At 47.8% G+C, this 20,232-nt stretch overlaps 1 protein-coding gene across 1 annotated transcript in view; it reads left to right on the top strand.

Moving 5' to 3' along the window:
* Nucleotides 1–11,836: 11,836 nt before the first annotated feature.
* The window catches only part of LOC104162815 (TOX high mobility group box family member 2-like), a gene marked incomplete at both ends in the record, with an annotated part of 28,466 nt that continues 20,070 nt past the window's right edge, over nt 11,837–20,232 (top strand). The window contains one exon of the mRNA XM_009701636.1: nt 11,837–11,902. Within this exon, the coding sequence (XP_009699938.1) occupies nt 11,837–11,902 (66 nt within the window). The remainder of the gene's footprint in view (nt 11,903–20,232) is intronic.

The raw sequence follows: 20,232 nt of genomic DNA, 5'->3' as shown, positions 1-20,232 counted from the left end.
TAACCCGGCCACACGGCACGCTGCTCGGGTCGCGGCCGAGGGCAGAGCTCCCTCTCCCAGCCCTCCACCTGCCCGTCGCTGAATATTTCAACTGGTGCACCAGTTGCATTTCAACCCCTTACACCAAGTTCCAGTAAAATTGTGCTTTTTTTTTTTTTTTTTTTTCCCCCTCAGAGGTCAGGATTGTGAGGCTTTTTGGGGTGTTTTCCCCAAATGAGTTGCTCAGCTTGCAGCCTCTGAGGCAGCACCTGGCTGTGTTGGCCCCACCTGCTTGGCCCCACAATGATGTCTCTACGGCAGATCTTCTGGTGATGAAAATCCGGTGTTGCTCCTTTGCTTCCAGCACTGGTGGGGATGGGGTGATAGATGGAGGATGGGGTGATAGTTGGGGGCCATGGATGGCAGTGGGGTCCCCTGGGTGCACCGCAGGCTACTGAAATGGCTTGGGAGCCTCGTTGCTCTTTGTTGAAGAGGATAATTGCAGTTTTTGTTAAAACGCAGCATCATCAGCAAAGTCCAAAGGAGGCCCATGTGTTGGAGATGATGCTTTTTCTGGCAGAATAGGGATCTGAGATCTGGCCACCTTCAAACCTACGAGAGACTTTCATCTGAAGAGCCAGGAGGTTCGGGTAAACTCCCTCTGCTCCCTCGTGGTCTTGGCATGGGGGTTTGGGTTCCCCTGGCACATCTTTCCTGCGGCACGGAGACCAAGCGTGCCGGGACGAGCTCACCATTGTCCTGTGTACGTCAAAATACGCGTTGAGGTTGTGAGCAGTCCTGTCGAGTTGATCGTGTGGGTTTAGAAAGAATGACAGGGGTGTGATGCTGGTGGGATAAAAGCTGGGTCTCTGATACTGGGAGCTGTGTGCTGCGTTATTCTTTATTATTTGTTTACGTTGGACCTTCCCAAGTCTCACTAGGATGAGGATCTAGTTAGGTGATATAAAAACACTTACAGAAGATGCTCATGGAGTCCATGATTTTAATAAGACGGGGCCAAATAAGAGAGGGAAAAGTGCCGAGTGCTGTACAGCTGTATGAAAAGTGCGCAGTGAAAATGTTCCCAGACTTCCAGGTTGTGATTTCTGAAATTACCTTCCTATCATCCTTGGGTTTTGGTTTGGGTTTGGTGTGGTTTGGGTTTTTTGTCTTTAAAGGAGATCTCACTTGTCATTAGTTTCTTTTATTTTTTTTTTTTAAATCTCAAACATGTCCAGACGTCTGAGGTACAATTGTGAAATGGACTGTACTTTGTCAGCCCATTTTTTTTGCAAGTCATACTATGTACCGCTGCAAGAGTTATTTGCATACACAGTTGAGTGCAGAACCACAGAAGGCAGGTTGTCACCAGTGCCAAATATTTGTGTGTTGAAGACTGTTCTCTAAATGACTCGTGTGCAAGCGCTCTGATTGTTTGTGTGGTTTTTTTTTTCCCCCTCCTGACTAGCTGTTTTTGCGTAACGCTCCCCATTCTCACCCAAGTTGTCTGGAAAATCAATTAGTCTTCTCCCTTATGCTTTGCAACACAAGAAAAAAAAAATCATCATCTTGAACTCAGGGGAGGCAGAGATGTACTTTTGCTCTCGCTAGCAAGGCAAAGCTTCAGGTGATGGAAGGGTTTAGCCAAGTACCCGGCCGTGCTTGCAGGTGAATAGTCTGTGCGCCCTGGGCTGTGCTTCAGACTGGCTTTGTTGAAGGAACAGTGGCTGTAGAGAGAATTAAAGTTACTATTTTTCTTCTTGAATGGCAATTGAATAGCACCTGTGATTTTATGAGTTATTGGAGAGTGAGTTAGGAGATATTTGGGAGCCAGGTTGTTAACCTGTATAGCTGTCAACAAGGCGTCGTGATTGGAAGCATAATACGTGGTCTTAAAAAGTTAATAGCTTTGGGCAATCTTTGCATCGCTCCTCTGACAGCTCTCTCCCTCTCTGCGGTGTGTACTTGTCTGCTTCTTTATTTATTTACCTTGCCATTGAGAAAAGATAAATAGAGATTTCCAAAATTATTCCCGCAGTGTGCACGTACGTCAAACCGGCGTAACCACAGCGACTGCTCGCAATCGTCCCTCCTCGCTCCCTGGGCCAGGGGGAACAAAATTAGAGCATGGGAAAACTTTCTGGCTTAAGGTTTCTTTCTTCCCGACTGCTCCCTTGCTGCCTCAGCTTTTTTTGGTGCTGGTGACCATGTGTAGCCCCTCTTTGGTGATCCCCTTCTTGTTTTGGTGTCGAAATCAGCATCTCCAGAGCAGAGCCACACCGGTAGCTGCTTCCGAGGCAGACAGGTATAAGCTCTATTTTTATCTCAACCCTGAGGTTGTATCTTCCAAAAACCCAATGTTTCTAGGTGCCTTTGACGCTGGCACAGTTCTTGCGCAGAGCCTTGGCGGCTTTGTTGAGATCTCTGTGCGTTTTCTGCCTCTCTTAGTTTCCTGTGCCTTACAAGTGTTACCGGTGAAGCAGGCAGTGCAGTTAAGTCTCGTTATCACTTACTGTATTTGTTTTAGACTGTCGGCACACCAGGCCTGGTGCCAGGAAATGTGCTGCATCCATTTCCCTCCCTCCCTCCCCGGCAATGCCCAGGGCACCGGGCATTTACAGCGCGAGCTGGTGCCTTCGGCTCTCCTGGTTACTCAGCTGCCGAGGGGCAGAAGGACCAGCTTAGCAAGGGCCTGGTATTTATTTGATTTGATTTGGCTTTTTGTGCAGATAAACTCCTCGAGCACCTGTGTAATCACGATAAACAACACAGGATGTGCTTGTTGTTTGGTTTCGAAAAGGAAGTGATGTACGTGCCCGAACCTTGCAGCTCCGTCGGTGTGATCGTATCTTGCAAAATGAACAGCGTTGAGCATGGGCAGCGATGGGCTGGAGAGGTCTGGGTCTGCTGGGCGTCAGGAGATGCTGCTCACCTCCCAGGCAGCCTGTTTTCCTTATCTATACCCAAACTTTGAGAGAAATTGGGAAGGGTTTGGTCTGACTGAAGCTGTAGCTCTGGTGAGGTCTCTGCACCGCGGGAGAGGAGGAGGAGGAGGAGGATGGAGATCTCCCTTGGACCCGGTGCATGGGGGTTGCTCAAAGCACCTCGCCACAGCTCTCCCAGCCAGCGTTACATCAGGGTGCTTGGCAGGCTGCAAGCTAAAAGCTAAACCCAATCATCTGAATATGGTCAAAGTGTGTTAGATCAAGATCTGCCCTCAGGGGCAAAACCTGCTAAGTTGAAAAAAACCCAACCCCTCCTCCATGCACAGCGGAGGCGTAAGCGTGAACAACTTTGGCCTTTGAATTAGTAATGCGTTTCTCTGGGCATCGTTCTTCTCTCTTGCTGCGGCTGGGAGAGGGAGAGGAGGCTGGATGGAGGATTAGCTGGTCTGTGCTGCTTTCGCTTCTTCTCGGAGTGGCACATGAAAGGGTTAAGCAGAATTTTGATCTCGGCAATATTTTCATGCTTATACATTCTGTTTCTCATTTCCATGACAAAGATGGTAGGAAGAGCAGAATAAGGTACAGGATTTGCAGAGCAATTTTAAGACTGTAATGAGAACAGAAAATAGTAGGGGGAGAAGAATCGTAATTAGAATATGAAATGGGAAAAAAAATTAATCTATTTCCATGTCAGTCTTAAGACTAAATTCTGCTGCTCCCTGTAGCTTTCAGTGGACGAATTTTTTTGTGTATGTATGTGAAGAGCTTGAACTCCTTTGCAGGCTCTGAAAGGTCCAGGTAAATGAGTTTAAGTCCTCATTCCCCCCAAATAATGTAATAACAATAATTTTCTGTGCAGTGTTCGCAGAAAACCAGCCGGTCTCTTAGATAAATGAATGCCGTCACTTGAATAGTGGTGGCATTCAAGAGCTCTCCAGCCTCCAGTACAGGAGAAGAAAGGGGGATGCTGGAGATGCTCTTGGGGTGGAGGTCCGTGCGGCTGCCTGGGTAAGCATCGCATGATCACGTATCACAGAAGCACCCAAACACCAAGTACTGCCGTTGGGAGGGACATCTGCGTGTCCCAAGCCCCCGAGCAAAGCTGAGCCAACCAGATGAGGTTGCACAGCCCCTGGTCCAGCTGAGCTCTGAGTATCTCCAGAGACTGAGATCTCACAACCTCCTGGTCTAATATTTGACCACCCACATGGCAGAAAATGTTCTTCCTAATATCTAATGAGACTACATCTACTCACGGAGCCTGCAGCAGCCCACAGGTCAGGGTCACCTTGAGCTCAGTGGTTTGGATTTACTATTCCCCTCTAATTTGTCCAGTTGCCGTTCTGGATCCTTCTAGGCCACAGCATCCTGCAGCAAGAGGTTTTGCTGATGGGCCCTGTATGAAGACCTTCTCTGTAAGGTGTTTGATTCCACTAGCTAATGATTTCGGTGTCTGCCTCCTTGGTTTTAGGTGATGAGAACCAGAGAAGAACCGTTCCCTGTTCTCATCTCGTGACCTCATGTACATCTCTGTTGAGTCCCTCTATATCCATACCTCTTTTCCTCGTCCATGTATGCCATTCCACACCTTGGATCCTCCCTGCGATGCTTCTCTCTCCTTCTCCTAACTGTACAGATGGTAAAATAATGTTTGATCTTTTATTCTTTGTTCTTTTCCTGGTTGCTTCTAAAACTTGAATGGCATTTTTGGCAGCTGCTGAGGCCTGAGCAAAAGTGGGAAGTGAACTCTCCAGAACAAATGCACGGTTTCTCTTCTGGACAGTAACAGCTATTTTAAGGCTCATTGTCGCGTTTGTATTATTAGGATTGCTTTTCTCCAGTGCATTACTTTGCATTTATTGACATTAAATTTAATCTTCCATTTCCTTATTGCCACTTAGTACTGCGAGAGTCTTAATGCAAAGCCATTCAAAGTCGCTTTTAGTTTTGGCTAGCCTGAATAATTTTTGTCTCATTAATAAACTTGAGTCCTTCTAGATCACTTATAGTACGAACTGGATAGATTTTAGTGCAGATGGATCGTGAACCATGATCCTCCTCTTGCTAAAACCTCCTGAGTTTCTTTTCACTGGCTGTGAGCAAGAGGACCTTCCCTTTTGTCCCCCAACAATTGAGTTTGGGGTTTAGAGCTTTTTTTTTGTTCTTTTTGAGGAACCTTGTGGGAAGTCCAGCCAGAGAGATCACTTCACCTTTTCTAGGTACTTGTTGACCTTTCAGCAAACACTAAAGTGTGCTGCAAGGCACGACGGCCCTCGTCTCGGGTCTCTCTTGGTGGTTGGTTGCATCTCCAGATGGTTTCCCACCGAGGGAGTCAGACCCCTTCCCCTTGCGGCTCCCGCTGGTTTTGAAGCGAAGGCAGTAGGCTTGGCACCGCGTTTGTTACCTTACATTGCTTTAGAGCAGGTGGGTAAGTGCTGCTTGGCCGTGGGGATTCCTTAGGATTTTGTTGGTTTGTTTTGTATTTTTTTCCTACTGGCCATCCCAGTGTGAGAGCTGCTCAGATAGGACTTTCCAAGGGAGATGCTCCAGTTTGGGAACGACTGAATACTCCATCAGTGTCCAAGCCCGTGCAGGTCATTCCTGTCTTTCCCACTTGGTTTTAGTTTCTTGACAGTCTCTACCGTACTTGGTGCTGCCCTCGGCACCACCTGCTCTGCAGTAGGTTTCCTGCTTCTGGTACCTTTGAGAAATAACTGTTATTAGGCATTTATCCTGTTTGTAAACTGTTCTTAAAACAAACCAACCAACCAAACTGCTTTTTTACTATAAGGTTTTAAGCCTTAAGACTTCATCTGTATCAACCTGATTTTACCCTAGGATAATATAAGAGAATATTGACTGCAGGCAGAAAACCCAGCCCTCACAAAGCCCAGGTGACTCTTACAGATGCTCAGCTCTGCAACCCGTTAAAGGATGTACTGCCACTGACACCTGCTGTGGGGTCCTGCGCCCTTTTAATGACGTTCGTCCTGGAACAAATTGCAGTGCGTGACCAGCCCGGGTGGCCACGTGGTGGCCAGGATGAAGATGCTGAGCTTTCCTCGCTGCAGGGTCTTGGCGGGGGAGGCGGGGATGGGTCATAAATCTATTGCTGAACTTTTGACCCTCTTTGACAGGATCAACTGAGGGGCTATCCAAGCGTTTCAGCAGACAAATAAATAATGCTAAGTAGATCACTTTGGGCCAGAGGTTGTGTAAAGACCTTAATGGGGAAACTGCAGTTAAAGAGATTAAGCTAACCTCAGCGATGTATTCCCCGAAGAAGCGTGATGCTAAATTACTCCTATAGGAAATCACAGCGGCAGCTCTGCAGGCAGCAGCGCTGACAGGGGCAGGGCCAAAGCGAGTATTTCACATCCCAGGGACGCGGCAGAGATGTGTGCTGGCTAAGATGATCCTTGCCAATGTCGCGGTGGTTGGGTTCGGTGTTTGTGCCCAGCGCACCCGTAGGGCTGAGCCTGGTGTGCAGGGGTGCTTCGCACTGCACAGGGGCGGCATCGTGGGCACGTGGGGCTGGAAGTACCATGGCCAAAATGCAGTTACAGCAGAATGTGGTTATGCCACTCAAATAGCGCTTGCCTGATAAAAATTAATTGTGGAAAAAACTACTTCTTTAAAACTTTCTAAAGAAGAGTTGTATTTCCACGTGGTGGGTAGGGTGCCATCAGAGGCAGCTAAATAAACCCCAACAACACATGGGCTGCAATATTTTATTTCTTTATTTTAATGGGGAGTATTAAATATGGCATTGACTGTGTTACACAAATTGTCTTGTGTCCTAACTTTTTTTTCACTAAAAACTTAAAGGCATTTGTTGCATGGCATTATTGTGGGTCGCTCTATGACTTGATGCTGGTGCTGGCTGTGGTGTAGCTTGCTGGACACCAAGACCAGCTACATCCCAAGCGTCTGCGGTGAAAGGTGATATCCCCAGTGCACCCAGTTTGGAAATGAGGTTGTGATGAGAGGGGACCTGCTGCCTGCCTCGTGTGTCCTGGCACAAGGAGACAAAACTGAGAGGCAAGTGCTTATAGCTCTGAGCAGGGGGAATCACTGGAAGCATCCCAGTTGTTCTTCACTGGGCATTTAACAGCTCCTTGAAGATGATGGCTTTTAGTTATCGCTGGATTTGTATCAACAGGCCACTTTTTAAAAACTCCAGATCCTCAGTGGACTTGCAGTTAAGGTGCTCTGGTCTAGTATTGCCAACAATAAAACAGTAAGTGTTAAAATTTAGATAAGACCCCTCAAAAAAAAAAAAAAGCAACAAGAAAAACCCCAAACAAAAAACCAACCCAAACCCAAAACCCACCACACTTAAAACAAAATGAAATAACAAGTTCGGAAGATTTTTGAGATCTTGCAGGTGTCATTGAAGCTGTTCCTGGTATGAGTGATGCCAACATATTTCTTACAGAGTTGAGGTTTTCATCTCAGCTCGTAACTCTCAGGAAATAAAAGGATGTGATGAGATTCATAATAAAATTGTACAAGCTGGCAGTGCCATCCATGAGAAAGTAACACCTTCCCTGAATCTTGGCAGGAGGTTGTGTTTCTTTCCACTGGGTCCTTCCCAGTTAACAAACATTTATTCTTCATGTTTGCACAGAGCCAGAGATCACTCAGCTGCTTTGCTCTGGGGTCTGTCCCAGCTTGCATTTATTTTTCTTATTCATTTTCATCTTACTAACATATGACCCGTATGACCTCTGGGCACATTTACAGATTTGAAAATAACATCGTATCGCAAAAATAACAAAACAAAGTGAGTCCAGAAAAGCAATAAAAATAATTTTAAAAAGTGCTTTGTTAGAACATCATTTGAATCAAGCCTGGGCTCAGCTCCCTGTATGGGCTGGTGGATGCACGGCAGCGCTCTGCCTCCGGAGCTGCAGTGCCAGCTCCAGCTCCTCTGGAAAAACTGGAGTAAAAGAATTGTATTTTTAAGTAAATTCTGCCTGAAAAACTAAATTTCAGAGGATGTTTTCTCACAGAGTAGAACTGTCTTTGTATCTCTTGCTTGGACCCCAAACTACAGCGTAGCGCGTCCCATGGAGAGATGCCGTCGTGGAGGCATGGCTCTGTGTCCGTCACCCTGAATTCCTCGGGACTCCCTGTCTGAATGGGGTTGACAGCGTCTGTGTGCTTTTCCCTGGGTGCCAGGTGATGTCACCTCCTATGGCACGAGGTGGGGTCACGCCTGCGCTCCCCTTCCTTTGGGTTGGAGTTCGTGTCACCTGCAGACGAAGGCAGCTTGCTGGCATTCGTTTGATAGCATGCCTTGGATCCCAGAATTGGTGGGAATTTGGGCAGTTTCCTCTAAGGGTTTGGGTTTTTTTTTTATCTGGTAAGTAGAATTGTTTCTGTCCTGAGCATGTTACGTGCGACATGTTTGAGTTGGGATTTGGCAAAGTGGGGCTTTAGGGGTCCTTTTCGAAGTAGAGGTCCTTGATTCTAGTTGTGTTTGTAGGCAACCATTGCTAAAGTAAATCGGTGCAAGTTAGATAAAAACGGGTCCAAGTCTCAGGTGAAGGAAAAGTGATCAATCACGTCTTCCTGCCTCTTCCAGTTTCCCAACTTGGCTTTGCATTTCCCAGGTTTTCAAGCGAACACCATGTCGTGGATGCAAAGCACTGCAAGCTGAGAGTGGTGGCGGCTCACCTCGGCTTCGTACTCATTTCGTGCAGGAGAGGGTCAGAATTCGCCACGGCCACTGATTTATTTAATAGACTGCTTTTATTAGCCAAAGAATAACAAAAATTAAATAATTACAAAAGAGCAAGAGGGTGATTAAGACAACTGCATGAGACTATGTTCCTTTCAAATCAGGACTTGAAAATGCCACCCACCGCTCCGCATGTGCACGTCATTCAGTCCAGGGGGATCAATTTTGGGGAGCACAGAAGGTTGATGTATGGATGCACCCAAGTCTGGAACCACCTGAGGGGCTTGACACGCACCAAGAGTTAGACCAAAGCAAAAAGGGAGAAGCGTTTGTAACCAAAGGGAAATATGAAAATGTCTGGTTTTGCCGTAAATCTACCTGGAATGATGGGGCTGATTGTTTTGAAGCGCATTCTGTAGCGAAACAATAATGAGAAGAGGGAGAGCACATTACTTATCTGCTCTACCTGACTGGTGTATAAGTGGCAAACGTCTAATTGAAAAAATATCCTGATGGGAGAATTTCTAATAAATTTGTTTGCACCCTCATAGCCTGGAGGAGAGGGAAAAAAAAAAAAAATCTAATCAGCAGTGGGGAAGTTCCAAAGTTTCCATTGCATTTCGAGTCTTGATTTTCAGGCTCGCTGCTCAGACTGGCAATCAGAGGCACAGTAATTTCGAAGGCAGGATTCATTACAGTTATTATGAAGGCATCAAGGGCAGAAGGAAGTGTGGAGCGGAGGTAGGGAATAGTAGAAAGTCATAAAAAAAAAAATACTTTCTGACAAACAGAACGATATAGAGGAAGCAGAATGCTTGTCCTGCCCTGGCCCTCCCCAGTGAAAGATACTTTTTGTTTTCTGAATGTAGGCTTCCAGGTGGCTTTGGTTTTTGGGAGAAGAGCTGTCTCAAACAGATCTGAGTCTAGATCTGCAAAATACTGCGCTGGAGGAGGACAAAAGTGAGGTGTGTGTTTGCAAGGAAGGGGGGTGGATGGATGTGCATCATCTGTGTACTTAAATCTCTGAGAGGGGCAAAGCTTTTACTTAGGAGAGAGCTCTTCTTTCCCTGCTGTGGAAGTAAATATTTCTGCAGTGCAATCCTGACTGGTTCCAGGGACGGACAGAACTATCTCCCCACTGGAATATTTTCCCTCTCTTCAGGGCTGCTGGCTGGAAAGCTCTTGTGCAGCTCCCCTGAAGCATCTCAGTGTGCAGTCTCAAGAGGCAACAGCTATGAAGCATCCCGTAGTGGCCGGGAGCGTGTCCGTGCGGCTGACCTGACACAGAGCTCCGGCACTGCAGATCGGATCATCGGGAAGGGCCCGACATCCACACGGTGCACAGCCTTGGGGGGTCTGCTCGGGACCTACCTGATGGTTTTGTGATGGGCTAGTCCCGAAAAGAGCTTGGGCGTGGGACCTCGGGACCATAATTTTGCCTGTTCCCAAAGAAATTGACTCCCCAAAACTGTGCTGCTGCCCACGCCAAGTCAGAGACCAGCTTCTCCCGCAGAGCCTGGGTCCCGCTGCCGCAGGGCTGAGCATCTCCACCAAACCGTGCCACTTCTTCTGCAAACTCAGCCTTCTCCCCTGGGGTTGGTTGGGTTGACTGAGGATATTTAAGCCGTAGAGCTGATTGACTCTCCGTGCCTGGAAGCACGGCAGCTCCAGCTGGAACCATGTTAGCAGGAGCTGGCTATGCCAGGTGGAGGGAAATTCAGTTTAAAGTGGAGAGCACCCAGCTGGCTTCTGGGAGAGCTGCTCGTCCCAGCAAGTCCGTAGGGCTGCCGATGCTTGCTACATCCCATGGCTCCTGCCTCGCTGGTGGGTTAAACGAAATCCTGCATTTGCACAGGGATTCCCTTCCGCCCTGCTGCGACTGCTATCGGTGTTAGTTAATGAGTGTCACAATACCCGCTTTAATTTTGCTGCTTTTAATTGGTTTGCTCTGCTATCCCGGAGGATAGTTTGGCAATTAGAGGGTGTCTGACCCTGAGCAGAGCTGTGTTACCCCCACTTGGCTTTACCAACTCTGCTGACTTTAATAGCACTCTGAGAAATGGAAGTGTAATTAATAGTCTGCGCTGAAAATCTTCACCTGGTTTTATTTAGATTTCTTGTTCTTAATACGGCCCATTTCTGTTAAGGGATAACTGGTATCAGCTTCGTGTCAGGGAGCGAGAGGACATGCAAGGGGTGAGCAATCTTCAATTCATCATCCAGCTTGTAAGGGCAAGAGGGTTGGCTCTTCCCCTTGTTAAGTGTGTGGTGTCATTGACAGCTGGTACCTTCATCCTTGTCTCGGAAGTGTTTTACGGTGTGGCCCATTTTATTGCCATAATTAATTTGTGAACTTAGCCTTGAGAACTGCCCCAGCCATACTTTGAGCCGGAGACAATCCTGGAGGGCCTTTTTTCCTTCGTTTGGAATCGGAGCGAGTGAAAAGCTCCCGTTGTAGCTAATTAATGAGAGGAGTTTTGCGGTTCTCCAGGGGGGTTTTGTAGCCTAAGAAGTGGATTAGCAGCTCAGAACCAGGTGGAAGGGGGCAGGCGTGTTTGCAGGAGCCGTGGGGGCACAGGCGAATGCACCGTGCTCGGGCTGCCCTGCCTCTCGCCCAGCCATGGAGGCAAAATCCCGGCAGAGCAGGCAGGGGGAGAGGCGATGGGGGGAAGTGGGCTTCCTTTCAGCTGGAGTTTGCAAACAACAACAAAAAGTCAGGATGGGGAATCAGGCTTTGCGTGTACGGTCCTTGGGTATGGCTTTCTGCATTGCTGCTGTAGGTTTGCTTTGGAGGTTAAGGAGTACGTAGGTGTCTGGAAGGGGATTGAATGGGACCTGCCTGTCTTGGAAATTTCCATCGATGGAAGTTGGCTTTTTAAAGCTGATTGATGGTCTAGTAGGAATTTTAGCAAGAACATCATTTGGGTGATCTTTGCTGCTGGATACACCTGTGGTTTTGCACACATTTGGCTTATTTATTTGGAGTGATTCATTCATTATTTCACTGAAAAAAAAACCCATAAACGTGCTATGTTACCATGTCCCATTGCAATAACCGTGATGTACGTGTGCTCATATGTGCTCAAAAGTTTTAAAGGAGCAGCTCAGGATTTTCTTCGGGGAATATTGGCTCTTTATGTGAAGAGCCAGGAAAGCATTAGGGATGCACATGACCCTGTTGTGCAGATGGCATTTCACTAACTCTAACTTTCTTTTGTCTTTCTAGTTTGATGGGGAGAACATGTACATGGGAATGAATGACAACGCCCAGGAGTTTCTATCGGCAAATCAGGTAAGTGTCGATTTGCTAGGGCAGGCAGCGTGGTGAGATTTTTTAGGGATCTTAGGCTGTGCCCAAGTACAAATTCTAGGAACTCTCTGTGAATCTGCACTCCTGGGACATCAGGAGGGTCCACGGCCGAGGAGCACAGGCGGATGCATTCGATACGGGGAGAGAGATGCGCTTGTGTGCTGGTGCTACTGCCTATCACCAGAGCCTGGCTTAGCCACGGCTCTCCGACGAGGCTGAAAAGCTTAGCCTCAGCATCCTTCACTCAAAATGAAGGTGCAGTTGGTGTTTCTGGATGCGGTGAGGTTTCCAAGTATTGTGTGTAGGTCAGGTGTCTCCTTCCCTCACACGGAGTGTTTCCTGTAGCTAAATAGATTAACAGTTAGCTGGCTCGGGGAGAAAAAGGAATCAAAGGTTTCCTGTTTAGGAGGTATAAACCCACACGTGGAGGACCAGAATAGAAGTGCTCGTGTCTCACAGGTGCGTGAACCTTCAGGGCTCTATCTGGGCTTGGATACACATGAAAAAGACTTGTCCGTTCTGTGAAGCCCTAAACATGTCTAAAGTTAAGCTCATGCATAGGTCCTGATAGGAGGTGAGGACTTCAGCACGTGCTTACCTGTCCTCCTGACCAGGAGGTGACAGATGGTCCCATCTGCGTCCCCCTGCCCAGCATGACTGGAGCGTGCTGGGGACTCGGTGCATCTTTGAGGTGCCTGATGCTGCACCCTAGGGGTGAAGCATCTCATCGTATCCAGCTGCCTTGTCAAGGAAAGTGCAAGTTCGTTGCTAATATTTTTCAGCGTCCCATTTTTGAGCTGCGTTGGGCCATTTCATTGTGCGGCCCTGTTGACCACAGACACGTGCATCGTGGGCTCTGCAGGGTTATGTTGTGTGTAAATTGGTAAGGCAGGCATGTGATGGTGTCCATCCAGCCCAAGATGCTGCCGGCTTCCTATTGCCCTGGACCCGATATGCGTGGTGAGGTTACAGCGTGCTCCTGCTGCTGGGGTTTGGTACTTACCGCAGCATCGCTATGAATTGCAAAGCTAGTGAGTCAGCCATGGTGTAGCTAGCTCAGATACCAGCGGCAATTAAAATATATGCATATTAACCTGAAAACAGGATGAAAACCTGTTGTTTGCTTTCTTAGAGTGCGGCAGTACGTTGGCTCATTGCTCGGGAGAGTTGTTCGTGCTCTGGCTTTCGAAGACTGCACGCAAAGCCACCTCCGCCGGGGCGTGGGGAGGGGGCTGTTCTTGTGCGAGAAGGATTTCCAGAGGGTGGGGAAGGAACCACAGGCTTTGTGCTATGGAGTGATTCAGCAGAAACAAATACATAGTCGATCGACAACGGGGTGTGGTTGATCATTAGAGCCAGGAATGGCCAGAGGTTGAGTAAACGCAGAAAGGGAGGGGGTGACCCCAGGCTGCCCAGATTGGGGGTCAGCCCTGCCCCTCCCTGTGCTCCCCAGGGCTGTGCAGAGCCTATCGCAAGTGGTGGATGCTAACGGGGGCAGTTGTCTTAGATACTCTGCCTTTAAAAACTCCCAAGGGACAGCTATTTCACAGGCTCATCGGGAAGGGCTGGCAGCACCAGCTCAGCTGCCAGCTGCATTCCCCGCCATGATGCTCCTGTGGGATCGGACTGGCTTGGGGCTGAACCATGGCCAACGTGAAGCATTTGAGTTTCCTCCTCCACACCAACAGAAATCACCTGGTAGGGCCCCGTCGCATCCTGCTTCCCCCATGGGTGGGCAGCTGGAGGGAAATCAGAAGTGATGCGGGGGGGTGAGGAACAGTTTGCTGCACCATGATCGAGGAGGAAGAGGAGGACTGACTTCTGAATAAATAGAGAGGCTATCATGTGGTGAAGGGTTCATGTACTGTTTGAACCTGGGAGAAGGATAAACTAAATCAGCTTAGATCCCTGTAACCTGGGACATAAGAGTTTACTCTTCATTGATTCTCTATTTATTTGTTGACCTTTATTTCCTATTTTGAAATAGCAGTTAAGGATGAAAAGGGAGGGAGTATCTTTCTTTCAGCAGAGAGTGGGCAGGGGGCAGGTACCCCCCCGTACAGGGCTGGGTTTGTGCACAGGGACCGGGCTGCTGCTTTATCTCGCAGAGCAAGAGCTCTGTGGGGAGTGGGGATGGACATGGAAAACAGATGGAGAAGTTTGTCTCATCTTGTTTCTCCAGTTCCCCTCCTTGTGCTGCTATCCCTGGGACAGTCAGAGGGGAGCTGGGAGTGGGACCAAGGGGTGCAAGGGCATGAGGTGGCACCTGGGACTCTGCCGGGGTGGGTGCCCCCATGGGATGCTGCAGTGATCCCCCCATAATCTTGCCCAGGGCAAGGGAGGGCAAGGATCCCAGTTCATGCCCTGCAAGGACGTCAGTGGTGGTTCACACCCGGCATGAGCTTTGGCCGAGGAGGATGGGGAGCAGCCTTCCTCCCTCACCTTCATTAGTTCATCGTCTCCCCTTATGTACCTGCACATCAGCGCTTGTTTACCAGAGAGCGCTTTATAGCACCAGTCATGACTTTATTACTAAATAACACAACTCTTCTATTTAAATGGGGAGTGCAGATGGTTGGGTTTTTTTATTGTTTGCTAAACCTGTTGTAACCCGAACGAGTACATTAAACGGCAGGAGCGTGGTTTCACAATCTCGCTTGAGAGGCTGCTAAATCACCGGCCCCGAGATGCCTGTGCGGCACACACGGGATATTGCTCAGCCCTTGGGATCCTTGGGGACAAAGACAAGTCACACACGCTAATTACTGAAGCCATCACACTGTAATAGATGGGCCTGGTGGGTTGGGATTTTTTTTCCCCATTTTTGTCCTAAACTGGTTGCACTGGGCATCATCAGACATCTGCAGCTCTCGGCAGCAGACAGTTTTACGTTGAGCCCATCTCAGCGCAGGGTCTGGGATGTCCAGCGTTAACAGTGGGAAATCTGAGCTTCACATTGCCTGTCTTAGGGCACACTTGCTCATTTACCCCAGCTTTGAGCTCCCCTGGTACCAGCACCCTTGTGATGGCCTGGGCTGAGACTGTCACGATGAAATCCCCCGGACCTACGCGAGGGCTTCCAGCCCCTCCGTGCTTTGAGGTGGGTGGGAAGGGCTAGGAGGGCAAGAAATCCATCTCTGTGTGTGGCCTCATTTCAGCTGGAAAATTTTTAGGAGTCCACAGATGGAAGAAGTTCAGTAGTCTTTGTTACAGGAAATTTTGTATTACCTTGCAATTTTTCTTTCAAAATACCTAGAAGGAGTTAGGTGGAAAGCAGAATTCAGTTCATCACCTCTCCCTCTGCCCTGGTTTAAACCCAGGGGGGTTTAAATGACTCCTGCCTGTCAATGCAATGCTTTACACTTTCTGCCCAGAGATCCAACCACTGCTTAAGCTCTTGAGTCATCCTTTCCCTTCACACAGATACAATTATTCTCATTTTACAACTGGAGCTACAGAAACGGGGGGGGTTAGGGCAGGTCCTGTGCTGTGAGCAGTCCTTGGGCAGCATCATGATCCCGCAGCACCCTGACATCAGCCTTAGCTCAGCCCCTTGGATCGTTTTTGATCCTAAGGAGCTTCTGCGGTATCTCATGGCTAAAGTGTAGTAAAGCCAGCTTGCCTCTTCTTCGTCATTCCCTACCCTGCAGAGCTGCTAAGCTGGGGGGAAAAGGGAAGGAAAAAAAAAAACCCAAACCCAAACCCCTCAAAAACTCCAAACAAAACATAGTCCAAAACATCTGAAAGCCAGCTGATCTGCTCCTTCCCCTCATCTTACACGGTGGGGTTGCTTATGTGCTATCGGCTGCGTTTCTTGTTGTCATCCCAAAAGGAGTTGGTCTCAGCTGAGAGTGAAATGCAGAAATACAGGAGCCTAAAACATAATAGGAGTGCTGACAGCTCCAGACTTATGCCGGCAAGGCCTGCTTGGGGAAAATAATTTCTCTTGTTCCATCGAATAGGAGGGACATTTGACCCCAGAAGTAAGTCAAATGTGAAATGTAATTCAACCCCCAACAGGGGCCAGAGTATAAATGCAACTTGACATCTGATCAAACCATCGCGGACATTTGACCCCCCGAGATGAGTGAGGTATCTGTTGTGTCTCATGAAGTCGGCAGAGCATCATTCCTCACCCCTGTCAATTTTCTTTCTTTCTTTCCCCCCCCTCCCCAAACAAAGACAAGGAATTAAGTAATACAAAAATCCCAAGGAATGGACAGATTACCAATCATATGATGTACTCTGAAAGATGAGTAAAAATGTGACGGTGCTGTTAAAAGAAATGAAAACACCTGCAAAATCAGTCAGAAAAGGCATTTATTAAGGTCACTGTGATAGCAAGAGTAGCTCCAGGAAGGGCAAAGGTTGGGAAATTCCTGATGTACCTGGACAGGAATGAGGTTGGTTTTGTTTGGCATCGAGACTTTTGCACTTGCAGGAAGGTCCACGGATGCTTTATAGACATGAATTAACTATGCCTGGGAATACCCTGCAAGAAGTTATCCCACGTTACGGGGGGAATAAACGCAGGAAATACCCTGCCGGGGAGCTGGGGATGATGTGATGCAGGGTGGGGGAACAGCCGGGCACTGCCACGGGTTTGGGGACATTGTCCCTCGGCTTGTTGGGAGCAGGGATGTGACTTTGTGCCCAATCCGTGGAGGGACGTTATGGAAAGCCTTAGTGTTTGCCACATTTCTTCTCTCTCCATCACATATCCCTGGCTGCTGGCAGGGCAGTGAGCAGCTTCGAAGGAGGAAAGAGCTGATTACTTACCGCTGGGCATTTTTGATCCTGCGTGCTGCCTGATCCCAGGAGCTTCCAGTACACGGCTTATTCCAGCTGAGCAACATGCCTGTTTCTGTACCAACAAGTTTGTTTGTGCGACTCCTCGTGCAAATGCCGTTATACATCGGTATCCTTTATTCAGGCCAGAGAGATTCATCGGCATAAGCAGCTCTTTGCTTTTGTGACTGAGAGCATAGATAGGACCCCACTGCTTTAGCTGTGAGTATTGAAAATATGATAGTTAAATTGACAGAAAGCTACTTGCACACCCTTTCCTCCTCCTAATGCTATTCTTATGTGATGCTCTTACTGGCACGCTCGTGCTGCCCATCTGTGTATCACAAACATCAGGTCTCAGCTGCCAGGAACCACAGCTGTCCTGTGGACGTGTGTGAGGGCTGCAGGTTTGTACAGCAGCATTGGAAAAAAGCACGGTTTCACCCAACGCTGGTGAGACACCTGATGTGGATGACCCTGCAGAGCAGCAGAGAGGGCTTTAGTTTGGGCTGTGTGCGTTAGGGCGAGACTGGGTAACTCACAGATGGAGCTGTTCATGTTTATGCTGCTGAGAAAGTAGATGGGTGGGCATAGGCGTGTTTGTACGTGGCAACACGTGCGTAAAGTAGAAGGTGGGTTTTCTTCTGGGTGCGTGCAAATCGGCAGGAGCTCAGCTGAGTGTGGGGTTATACCGAGAGAAACGGAGCTAAGAGAGCTTATATCTGCACTGTGCACGCACACATATACAGCATCTGTCTGCAAATGTGTCCCTATGTAAATGTTAGTGTGGGGTTATACAGGGCTGCCCCTTTCTGCACTCATGACATCCATCTGCGTATGTATCCGTGTGCTTGGATGTGTATAAATCAACATTTATCTACTGTATCTATTGCCCTTTATCTGTTTATCTCCATACATCTTCAAGCTTGGGTGTGTATTAGCCATAATAGATACAGTAAGTCGCTGATCTGGTAGGTCAAATGGTCAGGGCTCTTTGATCAGCCGTCAGGATACATTACCACCAGGGCCTCCGGTGGGGCTTGAATTACAACTTACATTTGACTCATTTCTGGGGTCAAAACGTCCCTCTTATTTGATCGAATGACAGAAATTGTATAATTTGTATATATCCCTGAGCCATATGTGCTCTGAGTGCCACTCTAATGTGTTTTATAAAGGCATAGCTGTCTTGGTGACTTATTTAAAATGGGATTTTGAAGTAGTGTTCTTGCCATTTAATGTCCTCATTCAGGGTTACACAAGGTTTATCAAATAATAAATAACATTTAGAACATTCATTTTAGCATAACAATGGGTTTGCCAGTTATAAGGAACTGGACGGTACAATAAAGCTGTGTTTGGTAAATAAGCAATAATGTAGAAAGCAAGCGATGGCATAATTAGAAATTAATGACGGTGCGGGATGCTGCGGATACCTTGCTCACATTCTGCTAACGCACCAGACTGACTTGAGCTCATCTTGGCACCCTCTGCTCTCAAATATGCCATCAAACCTTGTCATAATCCTGGCAGACGCGTTGTCCTCCCACCAATCTCGGCTGAATTGCAGCAGAGTGTCAACAGTTGATAAAATAAACCTGGGTTTCAGGCAGATCGATGTTGTGCGAGTGCGGGGGTCCCCTTCCCCACTGGGGACTGCAGAGCCAGAAGGCAACGACTACAGTCCTGACATGGCTGTGTAAGGGCAATTTGGTGCTGCTAACGAAGACGTGGGTCATCCTCCCCTCGTTCTGACTCCTTCCTCTCTGGTAGGAAGCTGTAAAACAGGACCAATATGGACTTCGGTTTTCCCTCCGTCAGTGGCTTTGGTAGAGATGCTCTGTCGCTGGCAGTGAAGCGACAGCGTGCAACTGCTCGGGCGTAACGTGTTCTCATGTTGGTTGGTCCCTGACCTACCAGGATGTGTGAATTTGGAGGAGTTTCCAGCAGTTGGTTTGTCCTGAAGCTCATAAAGTGCAGTAGGTTGCTTGTGGTCACCACAGCCACTGTCTCAGACCTGGGTTTGCTCCAGAAGAAAGGCTGGAAGAAACCAGGAGACCATAGAAATGGCTGAATCTTGTCATAGTAAAGACTGCACAGCAGGGTGGTGGAGGAAAAATTAGAGCCCGCCACGAGGTTATTCTTTGTGCAGTTTCCACTCAAGTCCCCTAATGAACTTTTGTGTTTCTAAGGAGTCTGATCAGTCCTTGCATAATGAAGAAATTTGTGGTGTTTTTAACTTTGAGGAGACATGTCTTGGGGTCTTCATAATCGATTGGTTTTAGCTATTGACTGGCTTGATCTATTGATCACAGGCACAGATGATAGCCAGAGGATGGTCAGTGTTAGGGAAAATCACTGATATAAGTAGAAGGGTTTGAAAAAGGATGAGCCTGTCCCCCGGGTATGGAGAGCTCTGATGCTCCTGACTTTCCAGCGGTCTTGTGCTCCTTGGGCTTCGCTCTCCCGTACAGCGTCCCGCTCTCTTCCAATCTGCAAACAGTCTGTATTTTTGAAGTCTGGAGTCAGCCACAACGGGGGCAGAGTACACCTGAAAGGAAAAAAACTGATGACCCTCCAATCCCTTTACAATGATATATTGCAAATATTGCTAGAACGTCCATATATATATGTAGAGAAGGCCCCTAGTGAAGAGAAGTGAGAGCTTTATACGGTCTCAGAGTTGAAAGAGAGGGTTAAACAGAGTTTGGCAGCGCAGTGGAGGCTGGGGCTGTGCGCTGCAGCAGGCGCCCGTGCTAAGATACAATTTCTTTCCCTGCTGTTCTTTGAGTACTACCGTATAATTTCATATGTTGTGCTGGAGAATAAAAAATAGAGGGAAGACATTGATAGATATTAAAAGCCTTTCTCAGCAGACGATTCAGGAAGAATCTCATGTACTATTTTAGAATGAACAATAGAGTGTTACGTGTCATTTATTATAATCAGCAGCTAATGGAAACCCTTCCAGGCGGGGCTTGGGAGGTGATCCAGGCTTGTGAATTTTGCATGAACTCCTATGTGACAGTGAAATTTTTGAGAGACGCAGTCAAGCAGTGATTCCTGTAACTTAGTTATAGCAAGAGAAGCTTCTGTTGCTGGTGGAGGGTTCGCTATAGTGCTTAAATAAAATAATAATAAAAAAATCCCTTGGTATTACAGGCACAACGAACGTCATCTTCAACCCTTGGTCTCAAAGGACTCCTAAGTTGTTAGCAATAAGGTGTTTGAAAAACATCCACTAAGCATCACAGAGTGAAAAGCTAATGTAACTGAGCAGTTCCTAGACCAAAATGGATCGTCTCTGTTTCTATTGCATTTGCTTGGGGAGGGAAAAAAAAGAAATAGCATCTTATACAGTTGAAGATATCTGTCAGGTCACGCAGAGCGCCTTGTAGGGACAGAAAACTCTGAAGTTGTCATGGTGTTTGAATTGCATGCGTAGATACTTCATCGAGGAACTGAGGCTTCCAAATAGATTTAGGTTTAGGGGCAAAGGCAGGAGGGAGAAGGAGATCCTCGCC

The sequence above is a fragment of the Cariama cristata genome, unplaced genomic scaffold, assembly GCF_000690535.1.
Source record: "Cariama cristata isolate BGI_N322 unplaced genomic scaffold, ASM69053v1 scaffold12676, whole genome shotgun sequence".
Classification (NCBI taxonomy): domain Eukaryota; kingdom Metazoa; phylum Chordata; class Aves; order Cariamiformes; family Cariamidae; genus Cariama; species Cariama cristata.
This window is presented reverse-complemented; position numbering and strand designations above follow the sequence as displayed.